The sequence below is a fragment of the Cololabis saira genome, chromosome 9 (genome assembly GCF_033807715.1).
Source record: "Cololabis saira isolate AMF1-May2022 chromosome 9, fColSai1.1, whole genome shotgun sequence".
Lineage (NCBI taxonomy): Eukaryota > Metazoa > Chordata > Actinopteri > Beloniformes > Belonidae > Cololabis > Cololabis saira.
The window spans coordinates 32411718-32433550 of record NC_084595.1 but is presented as its reverse complement, the minus strand read 5'-3'; the positions used below and the strand labels follow the sequence as shown (position 1 = coordinate 32433550).

The window sequence follows — 21833 nt, the reverse complement described above, 5'->3', positions numbered from 1 at the left end:
ATTCTCTCTCTCTACCCCCTTCTTATCTGCAACTTGCAACTAGAGCCACAAAAAAATCTTTGAAAAAGAATTAACTGGGAAGAGCATCTGCATCAGATGGACAAAAAGAGAGATTAAAAGAAGACAAATTATGGTGCAAGCTCAACAACAACAGGATTACAAGACAAGGGGAGAGGAAGTTTAGCCTTAATATCCTGGATTTTTCTGATAAAATACTTTAAAAATGTATTGCTATCAGCTTTCCAAGAAACAGGTGTAGCATGAGCAACAAGACACACAAGAGAGCTAATGGCGTCAAACACAACTTGGGATTTCTTCTTATTTAAAACTATCAGCTGAAGAAAGTAGTCAGATCTGGTATTTTTTATCATTTCATTTAAGGAAAACATCAGTTTCCTAAGATGCAATTTTTGTACCTCAAGTTTGGTAGATTTCCATAAATGCTCTGTTTTCCAACAGTCGCTTCATGTCCTGAATAGAGACATTAATCCATGGACATGGGGTTTTCTTAGTCACTAAATTAGATTTAACAGGAGCAATCTGATCTGAAATAGATTTACAATGACTGTTAAAACTATAAGTGAGGCTATCCACTCCATGCCATTCCTCAAGCACTTAAGAGTCAAACAAGGCAGAGAACCGAACTGCCGTATCCTCAGTGATGATGCGCCTCTTTGAGCTAATCTCAGAGGGCGTAGGTTTGGGAGCAAAGGAACGGTCAAATAAAACACAGCCATGATCACTAATGTGGACATCTTCTCCACAAAAGTTGGTAACATTGATGCCAAGAGAAAAAACTAAGTCAAGAGTGTGGCCTCTATGGTGGGTGTAGCCAGAAACTTGTTGCTCAAAATAAAAAAGTTTCAGTTAATGTTAAAAATTTGCTTCCTGCACAAGAATTGCTGTAATCAACATGAATATTAAAATCATTAAATATTAAGACTTCTTCCAACTTGATTATTGAAGATAAAACGTCACTAAAATCCATAGAAAATCAGCAGCATGGCCAGGAGGGCGATAAACCAACACACAAGAAAAAGAGAGAATTTTACAAGTAAAACTGTCCCTGAATACTACAGCAAGTCCTCCGCCACGTGGTAACTCGAAAAAGGAGCACGAAACAGCAAGAGGAGCTCAGATGAGTCGGTCGAGCAAATAACAGGTTTAATAAAAAGTTTGACTGTACTTTCCCCAGTCACTAAAAAAGGACTCCATAGACTCCTTCATGCCAAAAAGAGAGCCAGTCGCAACTCCAAACAACAGAGGCATGACAATTTGATAATCAGCCTGATATGACCACATGTTATAAAAACAATAAATAGTATACATAAAAGGCAAACAGCGGCTAGCCAGGAACAGGCGCCAGCTTGGAAAATGTGCAGGAAAGTGATGCATTTGCAGTCCATCTTCCTTTATTCTGTCTGCAGTGCAATCTCTTTCTTTAGTACAGTCTTAAACCTGGGTGGAGAGGTGTTGGAGTCGAGAATATGTTCCAGCCAGAGGATTTCTACTTCCTGATGTTTCTTTGTCAATATTGTAAATTTTAATGGGTCGGAATCTCATATGAATTTTGGATAGCTAGAAACACTTTGGGTGGCTGTAGTTATACACGGCTCTACTGCAGAGCAAGACTCTGCATTTACAGTATGTTTTTTGACTCCATCATTCAAGCATACTTCCCTTCAGAAGGATGAAAAAATAGCTCTTGGCTGACTATGGCAACTCAGACATGCAGGTGTATGCAGTTACAGCAGGGCCTTATCACCGCCATCTGGTGGCCATAATAAGACATGACTTCAATTTTATTTATTAACAGGCATTTAATAACAGAGGTTTCTTCTCCACAGCAGTCTCCTCAACTGATCCTCAACGTGTTATGTGACTCAATTTTTACACTGTTTTGCACCGATATTGTATATATGTATGTTTTTGCATTAGAGTTGTATTTATTTATTTTTTTTAACTACTACTCACTTTTTTTAAATATTTATTACATTTTCTTGAATAGAGACGTGCTTTGATCTCCATTGTGACAAAGGAAATCAGCTCTTGCCCTCATGCTATATCATCTTGCGTTATACCGTATTTTTATTCGATTGACTACATTTCCCAGAAACCCTTGCAGTCACAAAAACATTGCGTCACATTAAAGATGGCGGACCAGTGAGTGCATGGGGTCCACTCGGTCCGCTATGCACCTTTTCTTCGTCGATGAAGGATAGATCTTTTTTCCTATAAAACTGCATTTTCTCGAAAAGGTACGTTGTTCCAAACAAAGCAATGTGTTTTGGTGCAATAAAACATGTAGATATTGTTGTCCCGGCTGGAAAACATCCGTGATAAGACAGTTTCAAGTCGGACAGAGTCTTACACTTAAAAGTGTTAGGAGCGTGGCTTCGGGCTCATATGTGGCATGTTTTGGCATGGTATTGCTGCGATATGCAGCCGATTTAACATGTGTGATGGTGAACATAACTTTCATTGTCCCTCGATCAGATTATTAACATTCATACTAAAATCCTCCTCTCTTCCAGAGCAGTGGTTAACAAAACTGCTGAGTTTTGCAGTAAGTGACATGAATGAAAACACTAAAATACCCCATGGATGGGACGTTTATGTCAGGGGATTGTGTATTTCGTGGTTGCTTTAACATTTTCACATTGGATTGCATTATTAAACTAATTTTGGTGTTTCAAAGCTGTACTAACAGTTATTTTAAATTCCTTGTGGTTTTCCACTGAACCAGTCTGACAAGTGACCAAATTCTCACTCAGAATAGATGTAGCTGCTTCAAATCTGTTTAATTACAAGACACTTCGTTAATCAGAGCATTTCATACAGTATTTTGCTATTGAACCATATCATTGGCCTTTCCTTATTGTAAGATATGCTGAAAAAACCTACATGTTGCAGTTGACAGAACATTAAAACGTTAATTCAAGAATAAGTGATTACTTGAACCCATGACATCTTTATGGTCATTGTTTCACCTCAAATACATATATAATAATATTAGGAAAAACCCTTATGATTGGTGGGGGAAAAAAAGCCCACATGTATTTATCTGATTTAGTGACACAGTTTGACTGTGACCATTTTGCCAAGGGAGGTTTTCAGCAGTCGGGATTAGATTATTCCAATAAACTGAAGTATGTATGTGTGTGTGTGTGTGTGTGTGTGTGTATATATATATATATATATATATATATATATATATATATATATCATAAAGTGTAAATTCAAGGATTTTTAGGGGTGGCAACAGCCGAGTATCTAAACTCGGGGGGCATTAAAATCATGGAATTAATAAATAAAATCACCAGTTGAAAGTCACTTTGGAATAGCTCACAGATGAAGCAACATTTGACACTGAATGTAAAAATTGTTGTAATAACATTTTGTTATTAGGAGTCATGCAAACATGTGACAAATTAGTGCAGAAGTGCCTTCGGTCATTGATTGGAACCATAAAAACACAAGTGTGCATCAGGGCTACAAATCAGGGAGCCTGTGTGTGCACGTGCACACCGGCAGGAGTCAGTGAGAAGGTGAATGGAGGGGGCGGACACTGGGCTTGGACTGGCTTGGACGTGGTTCTGAGCTGGGGATTGATCCAGGGACCTTCAGGTTGGAGGGTAACTGACTACCCACTACTCCACAGCCACTCTGTTTATAAACTAATTCAAAACTCATACCGTCCTCCAAAATGATCTCCAGGGGGTCTGCATTTAATACAAAATTGTTGAATTAAGCCATCTATGAAGTGAAAATAACAGACATTTCTGTGATGCATTTTTCAAGTCTTTGGACCGGCTTGTTTCACTTGTTTTCCTGTTTTAATGCATCTGATTCAAATTAATGGATCATCATCAGCTTGTCATTAAGGTCAGCAGAAGTCTGTTAATGACAGTCATTTGTATCAGGGGGGTTTGAAGCAGGGAAACCTCTTCGATGTGCAGGACAGCGGCTCCTTCGAGGACCGGGATTGCTTTAGACAGATCTTTGCAGCACTAATGCTTTACGTGACGTTTCTCTTGCTTTTGGGTTTTCTGTTGAAACTCTGATTGTGTTTTCAGGTCCAAATGTTCCGCCGGTCGAGGTTCAGTGCGCGTCCCAACGTCAGCACTTTAGGGAGAACAGCCTCGGCAGCATCTCAGGAAACCCCTGCAGCGAACCAGGAGGCTGGTGAGACCATAAAAGAAGCTGGCGAGAACGTCAGTGCTGCTGCTGCAGCGACAAACAAAACCGATGTGACCCCGATATCTTCAGGGTGAGTGGGAAAGTTATTTCAGAACCCTTTCCAGCTGCTTTTACTCAGTGTAGAAATAAATAACTCCTTCTGTAACTTTTTAGAGATGGCAATGAGCAAAATGTGGAAGGTGCCAGCTCCTCAGCAGCAGTGCAGAGAAGGAAACGTTTTTCTGTCAAGCCCAAAGTGGCTCCTGGTCGGCTTCCTGCCCTTTCCCGGACCCCGAAATCCCCCATCAAGGCAGCGTCCGTGGCACGCGTTGACTCCCATGGCTCAGACTTCAACCAGCCATCGACATCCAGCCAGAGTGGCGCCGCAGCAGCCCCTCAAGGACTTCAGTCCCCGAGGCGGCGAAGGCAGTCTGAAGACGGCAACCAGCTGAAGATGCCGCCCAAAACCTCTGAGACTTCAGGTCCCACAGCTGAAGAGTCACCGGATCAAAGCCGCCTGTCACCAGACAGCAGCAAAATGTCTGAAAACTCTTCAGGCGTTCAGCGTAAAGAATCTCCTTTCAAAGTACCACCCTCTCTACCTGACAAAGAGGCTACAGAAATATCAGAGAAAGCCAAGACTCTCGTGTCGTCCAAACACGTGTCTTCGCTGAAATCATCTGCGCTCTCGTTGACGAGGCTGCTGAACAGCCCGTCGGACCTGCAGAGGCTGGCCAAGGCCCAGAAACTCAGAGAGTTGCTCAAACAGGAGCAATCAAAAGAAAAGGTGAGCTCTGACTCTACTTCCTTCTCCAAGGTTTACATGTTTTATTCTAAAGAGTATTATTATTATTTAGATATACACTTAAAAACAACAATTTGATGTTGCAGAGACAGAAGAGAGCCAAGTCTCGTCCGAAGGAATTTACTTTAGATCCGGCGAAAATGACCATGAGGGACCTTATCTATTACCTTCCAACATCTAACCCCATGTTGTAAGTACATCAGGAATGTGTTCTCTTTAATTTCCACACAATGAGACAATGTTTTTATGAGTTGTCAAGGATATTGCTTGATGATAAATTATTTTCAGATCCAGTCTAGACGAAGATCAAGAGAACGAGACTGAGGTCCCACCATCACCAGGAAGAGAAGAGTATGTTGATTTCATTACTTTAAGGTTTTATACACGTGGAGTATTCTTTGGCTCATTTTAAACTAATGTTGATTTAATTACCGTAATGATAACTGCCATATTCTGTATATATGTAACGCTGCTGCTCTTTAAGCCCGAAACAGTTTATCACCAGTTTACGTAGATAGTTTTTGTTTATTTGTTTTGTTTGCTTACATTTGCATACATACATAGATTATCTTATCTAACATTTTCTTTGGAGTTTAGCACCGACTGCACTCCTTGCTCTCTGGCCTAAAAAAGCTTGAGCGCACAGTATGTTTTTATTTGCATTGGCATTGAGAGAAACTTAAGTGCACATTTTTTTAAATACTAACCAGGTGTTTTTAATCTTAAAGGAGTGAAGTAAGTAATACGATATAAAAATATATCTCATTATGATTTTGAGAATGTTGACTGGCATTAAACATTAAAAGTTTCCTCAATTTTAATGTAAGAGACAGCGTTTTTTGATCAATAGTGCAAACTTCTGGCTGAAACTGTAGCTCAAATGGGGGGGAACAAAAAAAAATACATTTATTTGCAGACATATTCTGCAAAAGCCATTCCATGAAAGGAACTGGACTGTTGGACCAAAGTGTTGGTCGGTTTTAAAACGATTTCTCCAAGAGAACTCTGTTCAGGCAGAGGGCTTTAACTCGAGAAGTTTACTAATGGTGTACCCCAGGGATCCATCGTAGGATCCCTTCTCTTCATTCTTTACATTAACAATATTGACCAAACTGTTTAAAACTTACATTTTTATTGTTATACGGATGACACTGCCATAGTCAGTTCAGCACCCACTCTTGCCTCTGTCCCAGCAGCTTTGCCAGATATGCAGCTCTGTTTGCTTGGAACAACTTGCTAAAGACCCCGAGCTTGACTGAATTGGTTTCTTTGTTGTTGTTTTTATTTTTAAATTTCACAAATGTTATTATATTCTTTTATTATGTCCTTGTTATTTTGTGCGAGCGTTTTAATGTAGTTTATACGATTGTCCATTTTGATTGATTGATTGAACTGAAATAGACGCCTGGACTTCATCACTATAGAGCTTAACATTTCACTCTGTACGCATCCAAAAAAGTTATCCTAAATGACAATACAAGCCAATCCAATCCACTTTATTTGTATAGCACATTTTAAAAACAACAAGGTTAACAAAGTGCTGCACAATGAGTAAAATAAAACATGATAAAATAGTAAAAAACTAAAAACAGAGTAAAATAGATAAGAGCACATAAAAGCACGAAGTAAAAACACACCAGACAGACAACAACGAGTGATTCATAAACATAAAAGACAGGACAGAGACCACACAACTCTCACGCTGGATTAAAAGCCAAAGAATAAAAATACGTTTTAAGACGAGATTTAAAAATTTCTACTGTGGGGGCCATTTTAATGTGGGGAGGAAGCTCGTTCCAAAGTTTAGGGGCTATAACTGAAAAGGCTCGGTCGCCCCTGGTTTTTTGCCTACTACTGCCTAATACAAGCTAATATACGTGTTCAGTGGGATGGAGATGTGTCATTCGGCTGATAGTTGTCGCCTCTCACCTGATGGAAAGAAATTATCTTCAGGAATATCACTGCTTGCTAATCTTCAGAGTAGTCTGGACAATGTCATACATTTGAATCTGTTTCCACAGCTGTGACTAATGTGTGGTGGAAGTGGCAGCGGTCGCTTCTTGCTAACTCTGATATTTTCACACTTCCAACTCAAAGGTCTCCTGAACAAGCCAAGGAACCTAAAATCCTCCCCAACAAGGCAGTTTCAGGGGAAGAGGAAGAGGCGGCGGTGGTGGATGAAGAGGAGGAGGAGGATGATGCAATCATGGTCCCTCAGGTCAGAGTAGCAGAAGATGGCACGCTGATCATTGATGAAGAAAGGTCAGTGAAGCTTCATTGTCCATGTGTCTTCATCATTTGACGGGGCTGTTTCTTGGCCGCGTTGTAAAACGTTCAACTTGTGTTTCAGCTTGACAGTTGAAGTCAAGCGAGCCAAAGGGCCAAACCCGGCCGAGGGGCGGGACCCCATCTTTGAACGCGGCTCCACTACAACGTACTCAAGTTTCAGGAAGGGGACCTACACAAAACCCTGGTCTGCTGAAGGTGATCCTGATAACCACATTACACCAGGCAGACATGTGTTCTCATGGCATGGACTTTTCTTCTGATGCCGTTTTCATGTTGCCTTTAATCAGAGACGGACATGTTCTTCCTGGCCATCAGCATGGTGGGAACGGACTTCTCCATGATCTGCCAACTGTTTCCACACAGAGCTCGATCTGAAATAAAGGTTAGTGATGAGTATTTGCAGTGTAAGAACATTTAAAAAAAAAAAAAGAAACTTATGGCTTTGATAAATGCACAAACATTTTGCTTTTTAATTTTCAGAACAAATTCAAAAGGGAAGAGCGAGAGAACTCATGGAGGATTGATAAGGCTTTCAGTAAGTGATTTATTTTATGACGCAGAATAAATCATATTCAGCTTGTAGATGGTGATACAACGTTATCTGATGATTGTTATACAGAAGATAGACGCAAACTGGACATAGATTGCTTTTCTAAGCTGCTGGAGAAAGTTTTGGAAGTACAGAAAGACAGGAAAAAGCTGAAGTCGCTTGTTGAGAAGAACACCCCCAAGAAAAGCAAAACCAAGGCGAAAGGTGACTTCTAACTTTATTATTACCTCGGCACAAAACGTTTCTGCTTGCAGGGTTTTTCTTAAATCCTGGTCTCTATCGTTTCCACAGGCAAAAAATCTGCAAATAAACTGAGTGATATTGAAGAGGAGGAAGATGAAAATAAAGTTCTTGAGCTGGAGGAAGGAGGAGAGAAAGAGAACGACGACCAGTCGGTGGAAGGAGGCGTCCCCGCTCCTGAGCCAAAGAAGAAATGCAAAAGAAAGACTAAAGCGAGCGTTTTGAACGAGGAACCCACGAACAAGAAAAACAAAACAGGTCTAGCAAGGAATGTTTCTCCTCGTATGTTTGACTTTTGCTGGATTTTAATCTTTTTCAATGATTTTTATCTCAGACGAAGCCGGCGTGCCTGAAGACTCAGAGGCGGCGCTTCCTGAGGACCAAACAAATGACACGTAATACTACTTTTCTACCGTAAAGGTGTTTGGACAGCAAAGACGATACACAACGCAGATATCGAGTGTCCCCTGACGCTCCTCTGACAGAGATTATTACCGTTTCACTTAAGGTGGCGCTATAAAGAGAAAAACAACACTTTGGCATTGCATTTCTTAATAACAGTGAGGGATAGATTTTCTTTGTTTGTTTCCTAACTCCTTGTTAGAAGAGTAAATGCTGCATGTGTGCCAATCTTTAGTTGTAACCTGAGGATATGCTTTGGTTTTTATCTTGCAGTTAATGGGAAGTTTCACCTTCTTTGGACTAAATCTTCTGAAACTGTATCTGTAGCGGGAGTTTCATGTGGTACATGTCTACAGATCACGTAGCAGTTAAAATACATTTACTAAACTTGCATTGGTACAGTTGGCAGCAGTAAGTAAATATCCACTCAGATTTCAGTGGCCTGTGTTTACAGACAAAAGTCAGTGTAGGTAAAACTTTATTTGGAAATAATGAACTAAACTCAGAAGAACTTGAACAGTAGGGGGAGCTAGGATTGGCTCAGTTAAACTTTTAACTTGCGTCTTAAAAGTAAAAGGTGAAAATTTCTTGGTTTCTCTGACTGTAAATACTTTTTGAAACCAGATGCTTTATAATCGTACTTCTGTTCCGTCGGTGTCGCTGATTCAGCCGTGCAGGTCGTGATAGGAGCTCGCAGCTCTTCATGTATATTTTGTGCCTCTTTGTGACATTTAAACTATTCTTCTCGTCGTGATGTGTTCAGGTCGGACAAGACGGAAAATGTCCCAACTATTAAGCCAGCGAAGCTCTGTCGGAGCAGAGCGCCGAAGCCTCTGGTTCCTCTGGGTCTAAAGCGAGGTAAAAAGCCTCCGCCCACCTTGAAGGACAAGGAGACGCCGTCGGACAAAGATGGCGAGAACGCGAGGGGTGAAGTCTCCAACGAGCAGGTTGTTTTTCTTTTAGATGAAAAGTAAGAGCTGTCATATCCTTCCAGACTTGAACTTGTGTTGATTGAAGCTTTTTTTTTTTTTAAATGTTTCAGGAGAATAACGACGAATCCCAGGCGAGCCAGTCCAATAAGAAGATGTCAGATGACACTTCAGAAGAAGAAGAAGAAGATACTCCAGTTAAACCTCAGAAACCAACGAGGTAAAATAATTCTGTCCTCTTTGAAAACCTCCCACTCCCTCATCGCACAGTAGGGCTGGGCGATATATCGAGATTTTATTATATATCGATATATTTTCAAACACGATATGGTACGAGACAATATCGTTTATCGATTTAAAAAAAAAAAAAAAAAAAAAATTTTTTTTTTTTTTACATTTTTTTTTTTATGATTTTGATACAGCTTATTTTGTGACAAATTGACTCGAATGTTTTATTTGAGATTTGCACAAATGTTTTGTTATTTGCACAACTGTCAACCTCAGTGGAAAAGTCTGCCTGTTACTGTCTACATTGTATTAATTGCACAGTGTATTTTAATTTAATTGTTATGCAGGAAAGGGATATTTGTTTTATTTTATTCAAGAAGCATTTTTATTCTATATATGCAGGCAGTTTATTTTTATTTCATTTGTTTTATACATTTTGATATTGTGCAGACCTCTGTTAATAAAGGAACCTGTGTGACATTTGGCACGAGGCTTTGTATTAAAACTGACTGTTTTTTTAAGGGTTTGCCTCAGAAAAAAATAAAGCTAACAGAGATGCTATGCTATAATGCTTTGGGGGAAACCCCAATTAAGGCACGGAAAAAATATCGAGATATATATCGAGTATCGCCATTTAGCTAGAAAATATCGAGATATGACTTTTGGTCCATATCGCCCAGCCCTATCGCACAGCAAAAAAAAGAAAAGTCCCATCCACCTTTTTAATTTGGCGTGTGATTGTATTTCATAGATATGGCAGGGTGCCTAAACCCACCCAGCCCCTGAATTACCCCCCCGAAGAGGAACCCCAACCCTCCGACTCTGAAACTAGTCTCCAAAAGTCCAAACCCAAATCCAGCCTCAAGAGGGGGAAAGCATCAAAGCAGCAGCCGGCCGAAAAGTCCAAGAAAGCCAAACTGATCACCCTCAGGTCGTCCAGGTCAGAGTTCAGCGACGAGGACAATGACAACCAGGAAGAGACGGGGGAGCAGGCCTCATGCAGCTCCAGCAGCAGCAACGCGCCTCTGTTTGTGCCCGACAGCCTGCACGCCGCAAACGCTGAGATCACAGAGGTGGATGAGAACATGGTGGAGGTAAGAGCACCAGCTAACACGTCACGCTGCGCAGATGCTCACCATCCTTTAATTTTTTTTAACATTTGCATAATTCTTAGCACAGACATCTTTGTGTTCTGCATTATTGTTTCGTTATGCATGGTTTCACCTCACTTTTTTTTTTCCAAATCCCCCCACTCTTGATTCCTCCTATCCCACACGTAGCTTGAAATCTTGGCCAGTATGCCCGATGTACTGGGCATTTCCCAAGATGCACTGTGCCCTGATTCATCTTGTCATCAGGCACAACATGAGACAGGCACTGCTGAGCCATGTGAACATCAGCTGGACCTGCTGGTTGTAAGTGAAGTATACCTAAACCGTAGACCCTGTTAGCTTTAATCAAGATCCCCATGTACTCTTGTTGTTTTAATGTCTTCTCTAATCTAATCTAATCTTCTCTAATCTAATCTTTAAAGTACAGTGTTCATCCATATATTCACATCCATTTGTTCCTGTGTTGTCTTCTTGTTTCCACTTTAAAGGTCCCATAGTATGATGAAATCTTATTTTTTCTGATGTCTAAAGGTTCAAGGTTGACTTGACCTGTAATAAACCCAATCTTTAGGCCATCTAACTGTCTTCTTAAGAGGTGCACAGATGATCAGGCAGGCGATAAAGGCTTTGCATCTGTCCCCTTTAGACAATATTTCTTTCAAAACCAATAACATCCTCCAAGTATTTATGTTGGCGACAGTAACTTCCGATGGGTCTAGATGGGTAATAGATACCGACGGAAGGAGCCTATGGGACCTTTAAGTGCTGTATTTAGTTTTGTGTTGGATGTTTCGCTTTTTAAGTTGTGACTTCTGAATCGTTTATAGTTAAATATAGTCTGACTTACTTTGGACAAGGATAGACACTATTTTAGTTTAGTACTGCTGTGCCCCCCGTATAAGAGTCCGGGTTGTTTTTATGAACATACATTTACAGAAGCTTCTGTACGTCTCACACACAGTAGTGAGTTTCCCAGTAGACTATGACAGAGCCTAGGGCTGGGCGATATTTCGAGATTTTAATATATATCGATATATTTTCAAACGCGATATGGTACGAGACAATATTGTTTATATCGATTTAAAAAAAAAAACTGTCAACCTCAGTGGAAAAGTCTGCCTGTTACTGTCTACACTGTATTAATTGTACAGTGTATTTTAATTTAATTGTTATGCAGGAAAGGGATATTTGTTTTATTTTATTTAAGAAGCATTTTTATTCTATATATGCAGGCAGTTTATTTTTATTTCATTTGTTTTATACATTTTGATATTGTGCAGACCTCTGTTAATAAAGGTACCTGTGTGACATTTGGCACGAGGCTTTGTATTAAAACTGACTGTTTTTTTAAGGGTTTGCCTCAGAAAAAAATGAAGCTAACAGAGATGCTATGCTATAATGCTTTAGGGGAAACCCCAATTATGGCACAGAAAAAATATCGAGATATATATCGAGTATCGCCATTTAGCTAGAAAATATCGAGATATGACTTTTGGTCCATATCGCCCAGACCTAACAGAGCCCCTCACGTAATGCCGTTTTTCTAAAACCAGTACAGCAACAAGGAAAGTAGTCACTTAGTAAAGTGTTTATGTTGCCGCTGCTCAGCACCAAATGTGTAAAAACAACCAGGAAACCAGCGGTGGTGCTTTGTGAGGCACTCCACACATCTGCTCTTTCTACATTTAAATTAGGTATATCAAGCGTCTCGTATCAACATATCGTCCTCTGAGAAAAATATGATGAAGTGTAACCGGGGCATTTGGATTTAGTTTACATTTGGATCCTGCAAGAGAAGACTTTGAAGTTGCATATCTTTTTACCTATTTATTTATCTTGCCTTGCAGGATGTTATAGATTTTCTGTCGTCGGAACATGCAGAAGGTAAGCTGTGTATTTATTCTGAGTAGTTCTGGGGAAAACCGGGCTTTTAGACCCCTGTTAAATGTGCTTTCTTTTGTCTTTTTAATTTCAGTTTCTCACGACGAGAGCTACACTGAGGCCGCTCAAGCGCTTCTGACCATTGGCAACATGCCTCACGTGACTCAGTCAGCGCAGAGTGAACTGTCCCTGCAAGATTACACAACAGGTGCGAGACGCAGAAGCCGCAAAATCCCTCACGTTGACTTCAAACTTCATTTGTTTTGGATTGACTTCAGTAGCCTGCGTTTAATATAATTGCAGGGGCGACATGGGACGGTGGGAATGGACCCAGCCAGACCGAAGAAGAGACTCTCCCTCATTCTGTGTCTGCCGATTTTAGTCAAAGACTCACAGAAACGTCAGCGAACGCTTCCGCTGAGGAGTTACAAGGCAGCGGAGCTGACGGTTGGGACACGTCTCATACTAGAACCAGTGAGCAAACATTGGTTGAGCTGCAGACCGTCTGTATGGATCCTACCCCTCCAGTACAGCCAGATCCAAACGTCCCGCCTACCAAGGCTGGACGCTCTTCTAAGGTGAAACCTAAGCCACACCTTGGCAGAACATCAAGGGCTGTGCAACCGGTGTCCCATGCAGAGATATCACCGGGAGAGAGCCACTTAGCTGCTCCGCCATCTGATACGCCTTCAGCTGCTGAAGAAACGGCCCCAGAGATATCACAATCTGCAGCATTGTTAGAAGATCCCCTTCTCCTTACTGAAGTCAAAGTAACGGAAGAACCATCTGACAACAAGAAATTGGAAGTCGAATCGGGTGCACCATCATCAGATCAGAGTTCTTGCAGCTTCTCTGAACCACAGAGTGAACCCAGTAGGGAGCAGGTCACCACAGATGCAACGTCCACAGAAGAATCTCATGTTGGATCAGCAGAGACTGGTTTTAATAAACCGGCGACTTCAGATCCAGCAACAACGGGGGCCGAGCAAGAGTCTTGCAGGGATGCAGCTCCGGTTCAGGAGACTGGTGACAAACCGCCTGCAGAAGATTTAACTCCCAGTCAGAAAGGTGGAGGTGAAGTTGCAGGTCCCTCTCAGTCTAGGAGGAGCAGGTTGCCAAAGGTCAAACCCAAACCCAACTTGCCACAGACATCCAGAGCTGCAAAATATAAACCTCAAGCCACAGAAGATGCTGTCGACCAAGACTCTGCTCCAACTCCGACAGCAAAGGTGGATCCAGAACCAACATGTTCCCCATCTCCTACTTCCACACCTGCAGAGGAACCCCCTGCAAATGAGGAGATAAAGATGCATGCTGGACTGGCAGTATTAGATGCACCATCATCAGATCAGAGCGCCACAGGAAACCAGAACATCACCGAACCCCAGTGTGAACCCAGTAGGGAGCAGGTCACCACAGATGCAAAGTCCACAGAAGAATCTCATGTTGGATCAGCAGAGACTGCTTTTAATAAACCAGTGACTTCAGATCCAACAACAACGGGGGCCGAGCAAGAGTCTTGCAGGGAAGCAGCCCCGGTTCAGGAGACTGGTGACAAACCGCCTGCAGAAGATTTAACTCCCAGTCAGAAAGGTGGAGGTGAAGTTGCAGGTCCCTCTCAGTCTAGGAGGAGCAGGTTGCCAAAGGTCAAACCCAAACCCAACTTGCCACAGACATCCAGAGCTGCAAAGTCCAAACCTCAAGCCACAGAAGCTGCTGTAGACCAAGACTCTGCTCCAACTCCGACACAACCAACATGTTCCCCATCTCCTACTTCCACACCTGCAGAGGAACCCCCTGCAAAAGAGGAGATAAAGATGCATGCTGGACTGGCAGTATTAGATGCACCATCATCAGATCAGAGCGTCACAGGAAACCAGAACATCTCTGAACCCCAGAGTGAACCCAGTAAGGAGCAGGTCACCACAGATGCAACGTCCACAGAAGAATCTCATGTTGGATCAGCAGAGACTGGTTTTAATAAACCGGCGACTTCAGATCCAGCAACAACGGGGGCCGAGCAAGAGTCTTGCAGGGATGCAGCCCCGGTTCAGGAGACTGGTGACAAACCGCCTGCAGAAGATTTAACTCCCAGTCAGAAAGGTGGAGGTGAAGTTGCAGGTCCCTCTCAGTCTAGGAGGAGCAGGTTGCCAAAGGTCAAACCAAACTTACGACTGACATCAAGAGCTGCTAAGTCCAAACCTCAAGCCACAGAAGATGCTGTAGACCAAGACTCTGCTCCAACTCCGACAGCAAAGGTGGATCCACAACCAACATGTTCCCCATCTCCTACTTCCACACCTGCAGAGAAACCCCCTGCAAATGAGGAGATAAAGATGCATGCTGGACTCTTTGACCCGGCAGTATTAGATGCACCATCATCAGATCAGAGCGTCACAGGAAACCAGAACATCTCCGAACCACAGAGTGAACCCAGTAAGGAGCAGGTCACCAGAGAGACTGGATCAATCTCTGGTTTTACAGAAGAAAATCTGGCCAGTCACGGTGGAGCTCCAGAAAGTGGCTGTAGAAATGCAGCGTTAACTGATGTAGCAGTCACAGAACCACCAGATGGAAAAGGTTCAACTGTATATTCAGGAGGAACCGCTGATCCTGCTGAGACGACTGCACCTGAAGAAGAGTCCATGGTCGGCCAGCAAGAGAGAGAGGCTGCAACTGCTTCCCTACTTCAACCCAGCCTAGCACAAACATTAAGAGCTGCAAGACCTAAACCTCAAACCGCAGAAAAGTCAATAGAGAAAGACTCAAATCCTGAATTCATTATAAATACAATAGCAGATGCAGAACTGACATGCACTCCCTCTGTTATAAATCCTGCTTCAGTCAACAGCGAGGAGAAAAAGACGTATGCTGGACCTGTGGATCAGACGGAGACGGTGGCGAACACATCAGGTCAGAGTGCCACAGAGAGCCTGACGGTTTCTGAAGTCCAGACTGAGCCCAGTGGAGAGCCGGCGGCCACAGAGCCGTCTACTGGTCCGTTGAGGAGAAGTCGATCACAGAAAATTAAGCCCAACCTAAACCTACCTCAGACATCACGAAGTGCAATGTTTAGACTTCATACCACAGAAACATCGGTGGAGAAAGACACAAATACTACTTCAACTCCCAAAGTCACTAAGGAAATAATGGAAGAGGTAGAACTACAACCACCTTGCACCCCCTTGTCTGAAGGAAGAAGCCTTCCTGCTGCGTGCATTACTACTGCAGAAGATGTGCCAGTCTGCCAAGAAGAGGATAAAACGACATCTTCCGGTCATTTTAGGAAGAGTCGATTACAAAAACCCAAACCAAATCTAACAGGGGGATTAAAAGGGGCAAGATGTAAACCTCGAACCACAAAGGGGTCTCTAGAAAAAGACACAAGTCCTATTCAGAATCCTGATTTAAAACAACAAGATACTCTGTTGCCTGAAACACAGAGTGAAAGCACCAATGTTGCTCCATTAAGATCAGATCCTAGTTCCTCAGGGACCCAGAGCTTCTCTGAGGTCCAACCTGAACCAGAAAGGGAGCAAACTACCGAAGAGACCCAGAAAACGTCTGGTTTCAATGATGGAAAGCTCACATCTCACACTCAACCGATTCACAACGTTAGCTTGAGTAATGTGGCCACGGGTGACTCTGCAGGAACTGAATCTCAAAGCGGACAAGGTTCAAATTCAACATCTGTCCAGGACGAAAGCGGCCACCTCGGTGCATTTGATACATCTGCAGGCGAGTCATCAGTCAGTAGAGGAGAGACTGAAGACACATCTCAATGTCAGCGGAGGAGGAGTCGATTGCAAAGACCCAAACCAAACCTGCAACAGGCTCCAAAAACATCAGGGCTTCAACCTCAAGCCAAGAATGAGCCCGCGGAGAAAGATTTGAGCGCTAGTCCGACACCTCAATTCAGAAAAACAATATCAGAGGTGGAACCACAAGATGCTTCTTTACCTGAAAAACACAGTGGAAGCACCGATGTTGGACCTGTCAGTAAGGAAGACTTGGGTGGATTAAGATCAGATCCGGTAGCTTCAGAAGACCAGAGCATCTCAGGAGTCCAGCTTGAGCCCAGTACGGAGCAGGTCACGGATGAAAACCTGGCACATCGCGCTGGAGCAGCCGAGAGTAGTTTAAATAATGTGACGTCAGCTGACACGGCAGCCACAGAACCACAAGGTGGACTAAGCCCAAATGTGAATTCAGCATCAGTCCAGAAACAAAGTGAGAAGCCCTCGACATCTGACACCTCCGTGGGCAAGTCCTCCGTCAGTACGGAAGAGGCGCAGGTCGCATCTGCTTCTCAAACAAGAAGGAGTCGATTCCCAAAACCCAAACCAAACCTCCCGCAGACATCAAGAGCAGCAAGGCTCAGACCTCAAACCCCTAAAGGGACAGTAAGTCCCAGTCCAAAAGCCGAGTTGACTAAAACCACAACAGCAGAGGTGCAACCACAGCTGCCGGGGACCAGTCTGCCCCGGGTGGCAGGTAAAAACACACCTGGCGGGCTCCTGCAGGCTGTGGACGAATCCCAAAGTTCCAGCCCTCGGCCCGAACCCTCTGATGACGACACACTAGCAGAGGCAGAAGCGAGATCAACTCAAGCTAAATCAGCAGTTTCAGAAACACCAGTGGAATCGGCGTCGGCTCAGAAATGCACAGAGGAACCATCTTCTGCTGAGGAACTGCTGAGAACAAACGCAGCAAACGTGACTAGTTTAGAGGCTGCAGAACAACATGAAGCTCCCAGGTAGGGCTGTGCGATTAATCGATTTTAAATCTAAATCGGATTTATTAATCACAATCGATGTTAAAAAAGGAAAATCGGAAAATCGATTTTCCTTTTTTGCAGCTGGCTGCATTACAGACAGAGCTCGTCTAGTCATCTTTGTTTGGTCAAGAAAATTGTAAATGTTGTCACTTTAATAAACTCAAGGAGGATTTACAGTATCTTTCAATTGCGCTTCATTCCCAACATGGAAATTTGTTTGCTATTTTTCTTTAACAATATAAAAGATAAAATATTTGAAATGTATTTATTTACCATTGTCTTTTGTAGTTTTACCAAAAAAAATCGAAATCGAAAAATCGGGTTTTCAGAGAAAAAAATCAGGATTTTATTTTTGTCCAAAATCGCCCAGCCCTACTCCCAGGCGAAGGACGTTTTCCAGAGATGACCAACGAATGGACACCTCCCCGCCTATAACACCAGAACGAGCTGGAGAAGGCGCTGGGAACCTCCCTGCGGTGGTGCCGTCCACGGGGCACGAAGTATCAAATAATGATCCATTGGAGACCGACCCGACTTCATTAGGGGATTGTAAGATGGATGCGAGTACCGAACAAACGACTGATCCAGCTGCAACCCCAACACAAGTTAGTACGGAGGCCGAAATATGTTCCCAGGGGGAGTCATCTGTCCAGAGGTAAGACGTGTCCTTAAAAACACAACCCACAACATAGCTTGGGTTTTCTGTACATCTTTATGTTTTAACAGCGTTTTTCTTACCTCCTTAAGTGCTGATCATAGGCCGCCAGAGCTGGCGGGCTCCTCCAAGACCTCGAGAAAAGCTCCTCCATCTCGTCAAGGCAGGCTGATTAAACCCAGACCCAACCTAAAATCCAGCAGACGTCGTCCACAACCCGAGCAAGCAGACGACGCAGCAGCGGCCGGAGCAGGTTGGACGCTCTGAGACTCTCCTGAAGCAAACGCTCATCAGCCTTCTGTAATCTGCAGCATTCGGCTGAAAAGTCTTTTTTTCTTTTCTCTTTTCCACAGACTCATGCAGTCGCTCACAGGATGTAGAGGCCTCTTTAGATCACAAAGCTGAGGCTGAACTCGCACCTGAGTCCACGGAGGACGTCAGCAATGAGCCAAGTCACAATAACTCGATAAGTGCTCAGTCCTCTCTGGATTCTGCGCCACAAGTCGTTCCTGCCGAGGTAACTCACCTAAACCCTCATAATTAACACGTATTCAAAGAAAAAAGACTCATTAAAAACTGATTTTAGGGTCAAATAAGAACTTGTCGAGATCTAAAATCTTTTTTTTTTTTTTTAGTTAGAATGAGATAATTCTGGTCTTCAGTAACCTTGGCGCACTCTAGAGGTGACGCTTGGGTTATTCATTTGGAAATAACATGACAGAGAAACACAATGGAGATTTGATGCAGAATATCCACATAAAAGTTCTCCTTATAAGGCGTTAAAAGCGCAACAGTTCTATTTCAGATTAATTTATAGTTGCATACGTTCCGTTTCTGGTGGCTTATATGTTTGCAGACTGAAGTTTGAAGGCATTTGAACTGGAAATAACTCATCCCACCTTGTAATATTACATGTAGTGGTTTACATAATAGCCTGGGATATGTACTATTTTGTTTTAAAAGGTTTTTGTCTTTGAGTGTTGTCCATACGCTAAAGTCTTTCACACACCTGCCTCCCGCTCGATTATGTTAAGTGCATCTCAATTAAAAACAAAAAAGTCGTAAATTTGTGTTTTTTGAAAAGGTGTTTTTAGGTTTGATATTGTCATATTTTCGCAGTTTAGCCGACCAGAGCCAAAGGCAATGCTGCAACTGATGCAAAAAAAGACATTCAAACTCACAAAGTCTGATACATTTTTATGTTATTAAGCAGGAGTATTCAGAATTGATTGAATTTAGGTATGTGGTGATGTTTAAAACCAACTGCTCAACAGTCTGTTGCCTCATGTCTCCCTTTGATTCCTTTAATCCCAGAATCCATCAACGTCAAGAGAAGAGGGGATCCAGAACTTTCCACTTTTATTTGACAGTAAGTCAGTCAAATACCGCGTTTCCACCGACTGGGTTGTGTTTGAGGTTAACCGCCTGTACCTGGCCATCTTTCTCCTCTCAGTGCTGGGCAACGACCTGCCCTCAGATCCACACGAGCCGTTTTTCGTCCTCTCTCTGACTGAGGTCCCGGTCGCTCCGGCAGGGGAGATGGTCGCTGGCGCCGAGCCCTCGCCTTATCCTCCTGTAGCAGATCCACCAGCGCAGCAGCCCAGGTTTGTGTCCGTGTTTCTCCAGCCGTGCTGGGAAGCATAGAGTTGAGTTTGTTTGGATTCTGACTCTACAACCTTCTTCACCCTGGGCAGCGTTTCTGACACGGGTTTGACGGCAGCAGGAGGTGGATCAACGTCGAAAGCGTCCTCGTCGTCGATGTCCACAACGGACACTCGCGGCGGGGCCGACTTAACCGAGCTGGCTGTTGCAAGCGGTGATCTGTGTTTCCAGGGGGATCCACAAGGTAGAGGGGTTCATTTTCTTTCCTTTTTTTTTTGTTAATGGCATTTTATTGAGAGTTAATCAGGATTTTGTGCATTATTGAAACAGAAAGTACTACGGAGACTGTTGGTGCCAACGAGCCTGAAACTCCTCCCTCAAAACCAAAACGGTCAGGAAGAAGAGGTAAGTATTTAAAAACATAAAAAAAACTAAATACTCAAAATACTTCTTAACCCTTCTCCCATCTCCTCCAACAAGCCAATGTGCCAGTTCGGCCCAGATCTACAAGGAGGAAGCAAACTTCTCCTGCGGCCTCTGACGTGGAGCCAGCCGCCGCGCAAACAAGCGGGGAAGCAGAACAAACCGCTGAAGAGGCTCCGAGCCAGAGGAACCAACGTGCCTGTCGGAAAAGGTAAGGAAGAGTCTTTGACGTGTTTGTGTCAAAATACAACAGAGGGCAGTTTAAAAGCACCTTTTTTTTTTTTTTTATCTTTTGATGATTTGTAATATTAATAAAGTGGAAAAGTCTTTGTCTAAAGTTCCTGTTCTTTAATTTCAAATCAAAACCTTCAGGTTGTTCCTTTCGCTGCAGCCGTTTTTGATTCATCCCGTTCAGTTTTTTTTTTTTTTTGCTTTCCTTCTTTTCCAACACGCTCCAGAAAAGCCAAAGATTTCCCTTCGTCTGCTTCTGAGACAAACAACCCGTCTGAATCCAGCCGTCCTCCCGGCAAAGCGGCCTCCAAGAGGGCCAAGGTGAAGCCTCTGGTTGCAGATGGGGCCGTGGCGTCCACGTCGCGCGCTGCCGAGCCGGCGGCAAGTTCCCCACAGCCAGAGCTAGCCCTTCCCACGACATCAGCGGCACAGTTAGAAGAGGCTAGTGACCAGACTCCCGGCCGCTCAGGTCCAACCTCCGACGCTGCATGGTGTCCAGCTGAGGTGAGGAAGTCACAGTCGGATGTCAGCTAGCTGAAGTCAGTCATGTGTACACGTTCACCCGCATGGAGATGATTAAAGTTGGTCTTTTACCATCGATTTCAGGCTTCGAAATCCCAAGAAGGTGACGTTGCAGACTCCAGCTCCGTAGAAGGCGAGCCCACCCAGGTCTCTCAGTACTTCTTCAGTGACATTTTCACAGAGGTAGATGAGGGATAAAAGTAAAAAAAAAAAGGATTTTTTTTTTATTCTTCAAGTGGTATTGCTTTTACTTGGCAGCTTTTCCACTTACACAAGCACTTTGGATCTGTATAATAATGTACTTAAATGTGTTTTTTAAACTTGCATTAGTTCAGTTGATTAGTATTTAAATAATGTAAACCGAGACGACAGAACAAGCGATCCAGACTGAAGAAGCCACAGTTGAATGTTTCAGTTTTAACCAGCTGTGTAAATGTAAATATTGTAAAAGATTTCTATTACTGTTGGTATCGTAAAGAAATACTTCTCTCATTAAACCTGTACAGGTTCTTGTGTCTCTGATGTTCATTTTATGTTGTAAAATGAACCCCATACAAGGTTTAAACATTTTTTTCTTCTATTTTTAATATTTTCTGACATCATTAGTCACTCACGGAGCACTGCCGGTGGATCTTTGATCGACCCAGCAGAGCTGCACGCCCCCGTGTGGGCACAAGTGGTATTGCTATTGGTTAAACCACATCATGTGACCCAATAAAGTCCCACTGCCTCAACCACATCATTCAAACTTGTAGTTATTTTCGTTTTGGCAGCCACGAGGGCGTCTGGTCGGTTCCTTCCTCTTCAGAGAAACCGATTTTCACCACCAAATGTTTTGTTCTAAGACGATGTGAACCCAGCGGTCCTGGTTTACACTCGGTTCTTTACTGGTGGAGGAATGTTTACGTCATTTTGCACTTCTGCCCAAATGTTACAAGCTCAAACTTGGTTTATTCAAAGCAAAATGAGGAAGTTGTATAATATTTTAATAAAATGTGTTCTTCCACC

The 21833-nt window shown here is 43.0% G+C and overlaps 2 protein-coding genes across 2 annotated transcripts; both read left to right on the top strand.

Annotated features, from left to right (window-relative positions):
- Positions 1–2145: 2145 nt before the first annotated feature.
- LOC133451275 (transcription factor TFIIIB component B'' homolog) lies at positions 2146–17375 on the top strand. The gene is made up of 20 exons (XM_061730243.1): positions 2146–2258; positions 4077–4270; positions 4354–4966; positions 5071–5174; positions 5273–5335; positions 7082–7246; positions 7335–7468; positions 7561–7655; positions 7754–7808; positions 7893–8027; positions 8115–8321; positions 8398–8458; positions 9229–9412; positions 9508–9614; positions 10374–10716; positions 10903–11037; positions 12582–12618; positions 12710–12823; positions 12919–15612; positions 16267–17375. Exons 2-20 carry the CDS (start codon positions 4083–4085, stop codon positions 17373–17375), a joined length of 6543 nt encoding a protein of 2180 aa, XP_061586227.1. The 5' UTR covers positions 2146–2258; positions 4077–4082.
- LOC133450565 (uncharacterized) lies at positions 17244–21833 on the top strand. Its single transcript, XM_061729286.1, has 11 exons — positions 17244–17371; positions 17793–18047; positions 18140–18300; positions 18401–18564; positions 19362–19416; positions 19501–19651; positions 19742–19893; positions 19980–20054; positions 20130–20283; positions 20531–20807; positions 20910–21833. The coding sequence occupies exons 2-11, from the start codon at positions 17806–17808 to the stop codon at positions 21021–21023; spliced, it is 1545 nt and encodes a 514-aa protein (XP_061585270.1). The 5' UTR covers positions 17244–17371; positions 17793–17805; the 3' UTR covers positions 21024–21833.

Bases quoted from the DNA above. Each gene is read 5' to 3' on its own strand.
- LOC133451275 (XM_061730243.1), top strand. From the start codon at position 4,083: ATGTTCCGCCGGTCGAGGTTCAGTGCGCGTCCCAACGTCAGCACTTTA. The intron at 5,175-5,272 runs GTAAGTACATCA...AATTATTTTCAG, and splicing joins CCAACATCTAACCCCATGTT to ATCCAGTCTAGACGAAGATC. The intron at 5,336-7,081 runs GTATGTTGATTT...TCCAACTCAAAG, and splicing joins CCATCACCAGGAAGAGAAGA to GTCTCCTGAACAAGCCAAGG.
- LOC133450565 (XM_061729286.1), top strand. From the start codon at position 17,806: ATGGACACCTCCCCGCCTATAACACCAGAACGAGCTGGAGAAGGCGCT. The intron at 19,417-19,500 runs GTAAGTCAGTCA...TTCTCCTCTCAG, and splicing joins CTTTCCACTTTTATTTGACA to TGCTGGGCAACGACCTGCCC. The intron at 20,284-20,530 runs GTAAGGAAGAGT...AACACGCTCCAG, and splicing joins CAACGTGCCTGTCGGAAAAG to AAAAGCCAAAGATTTCCCTT.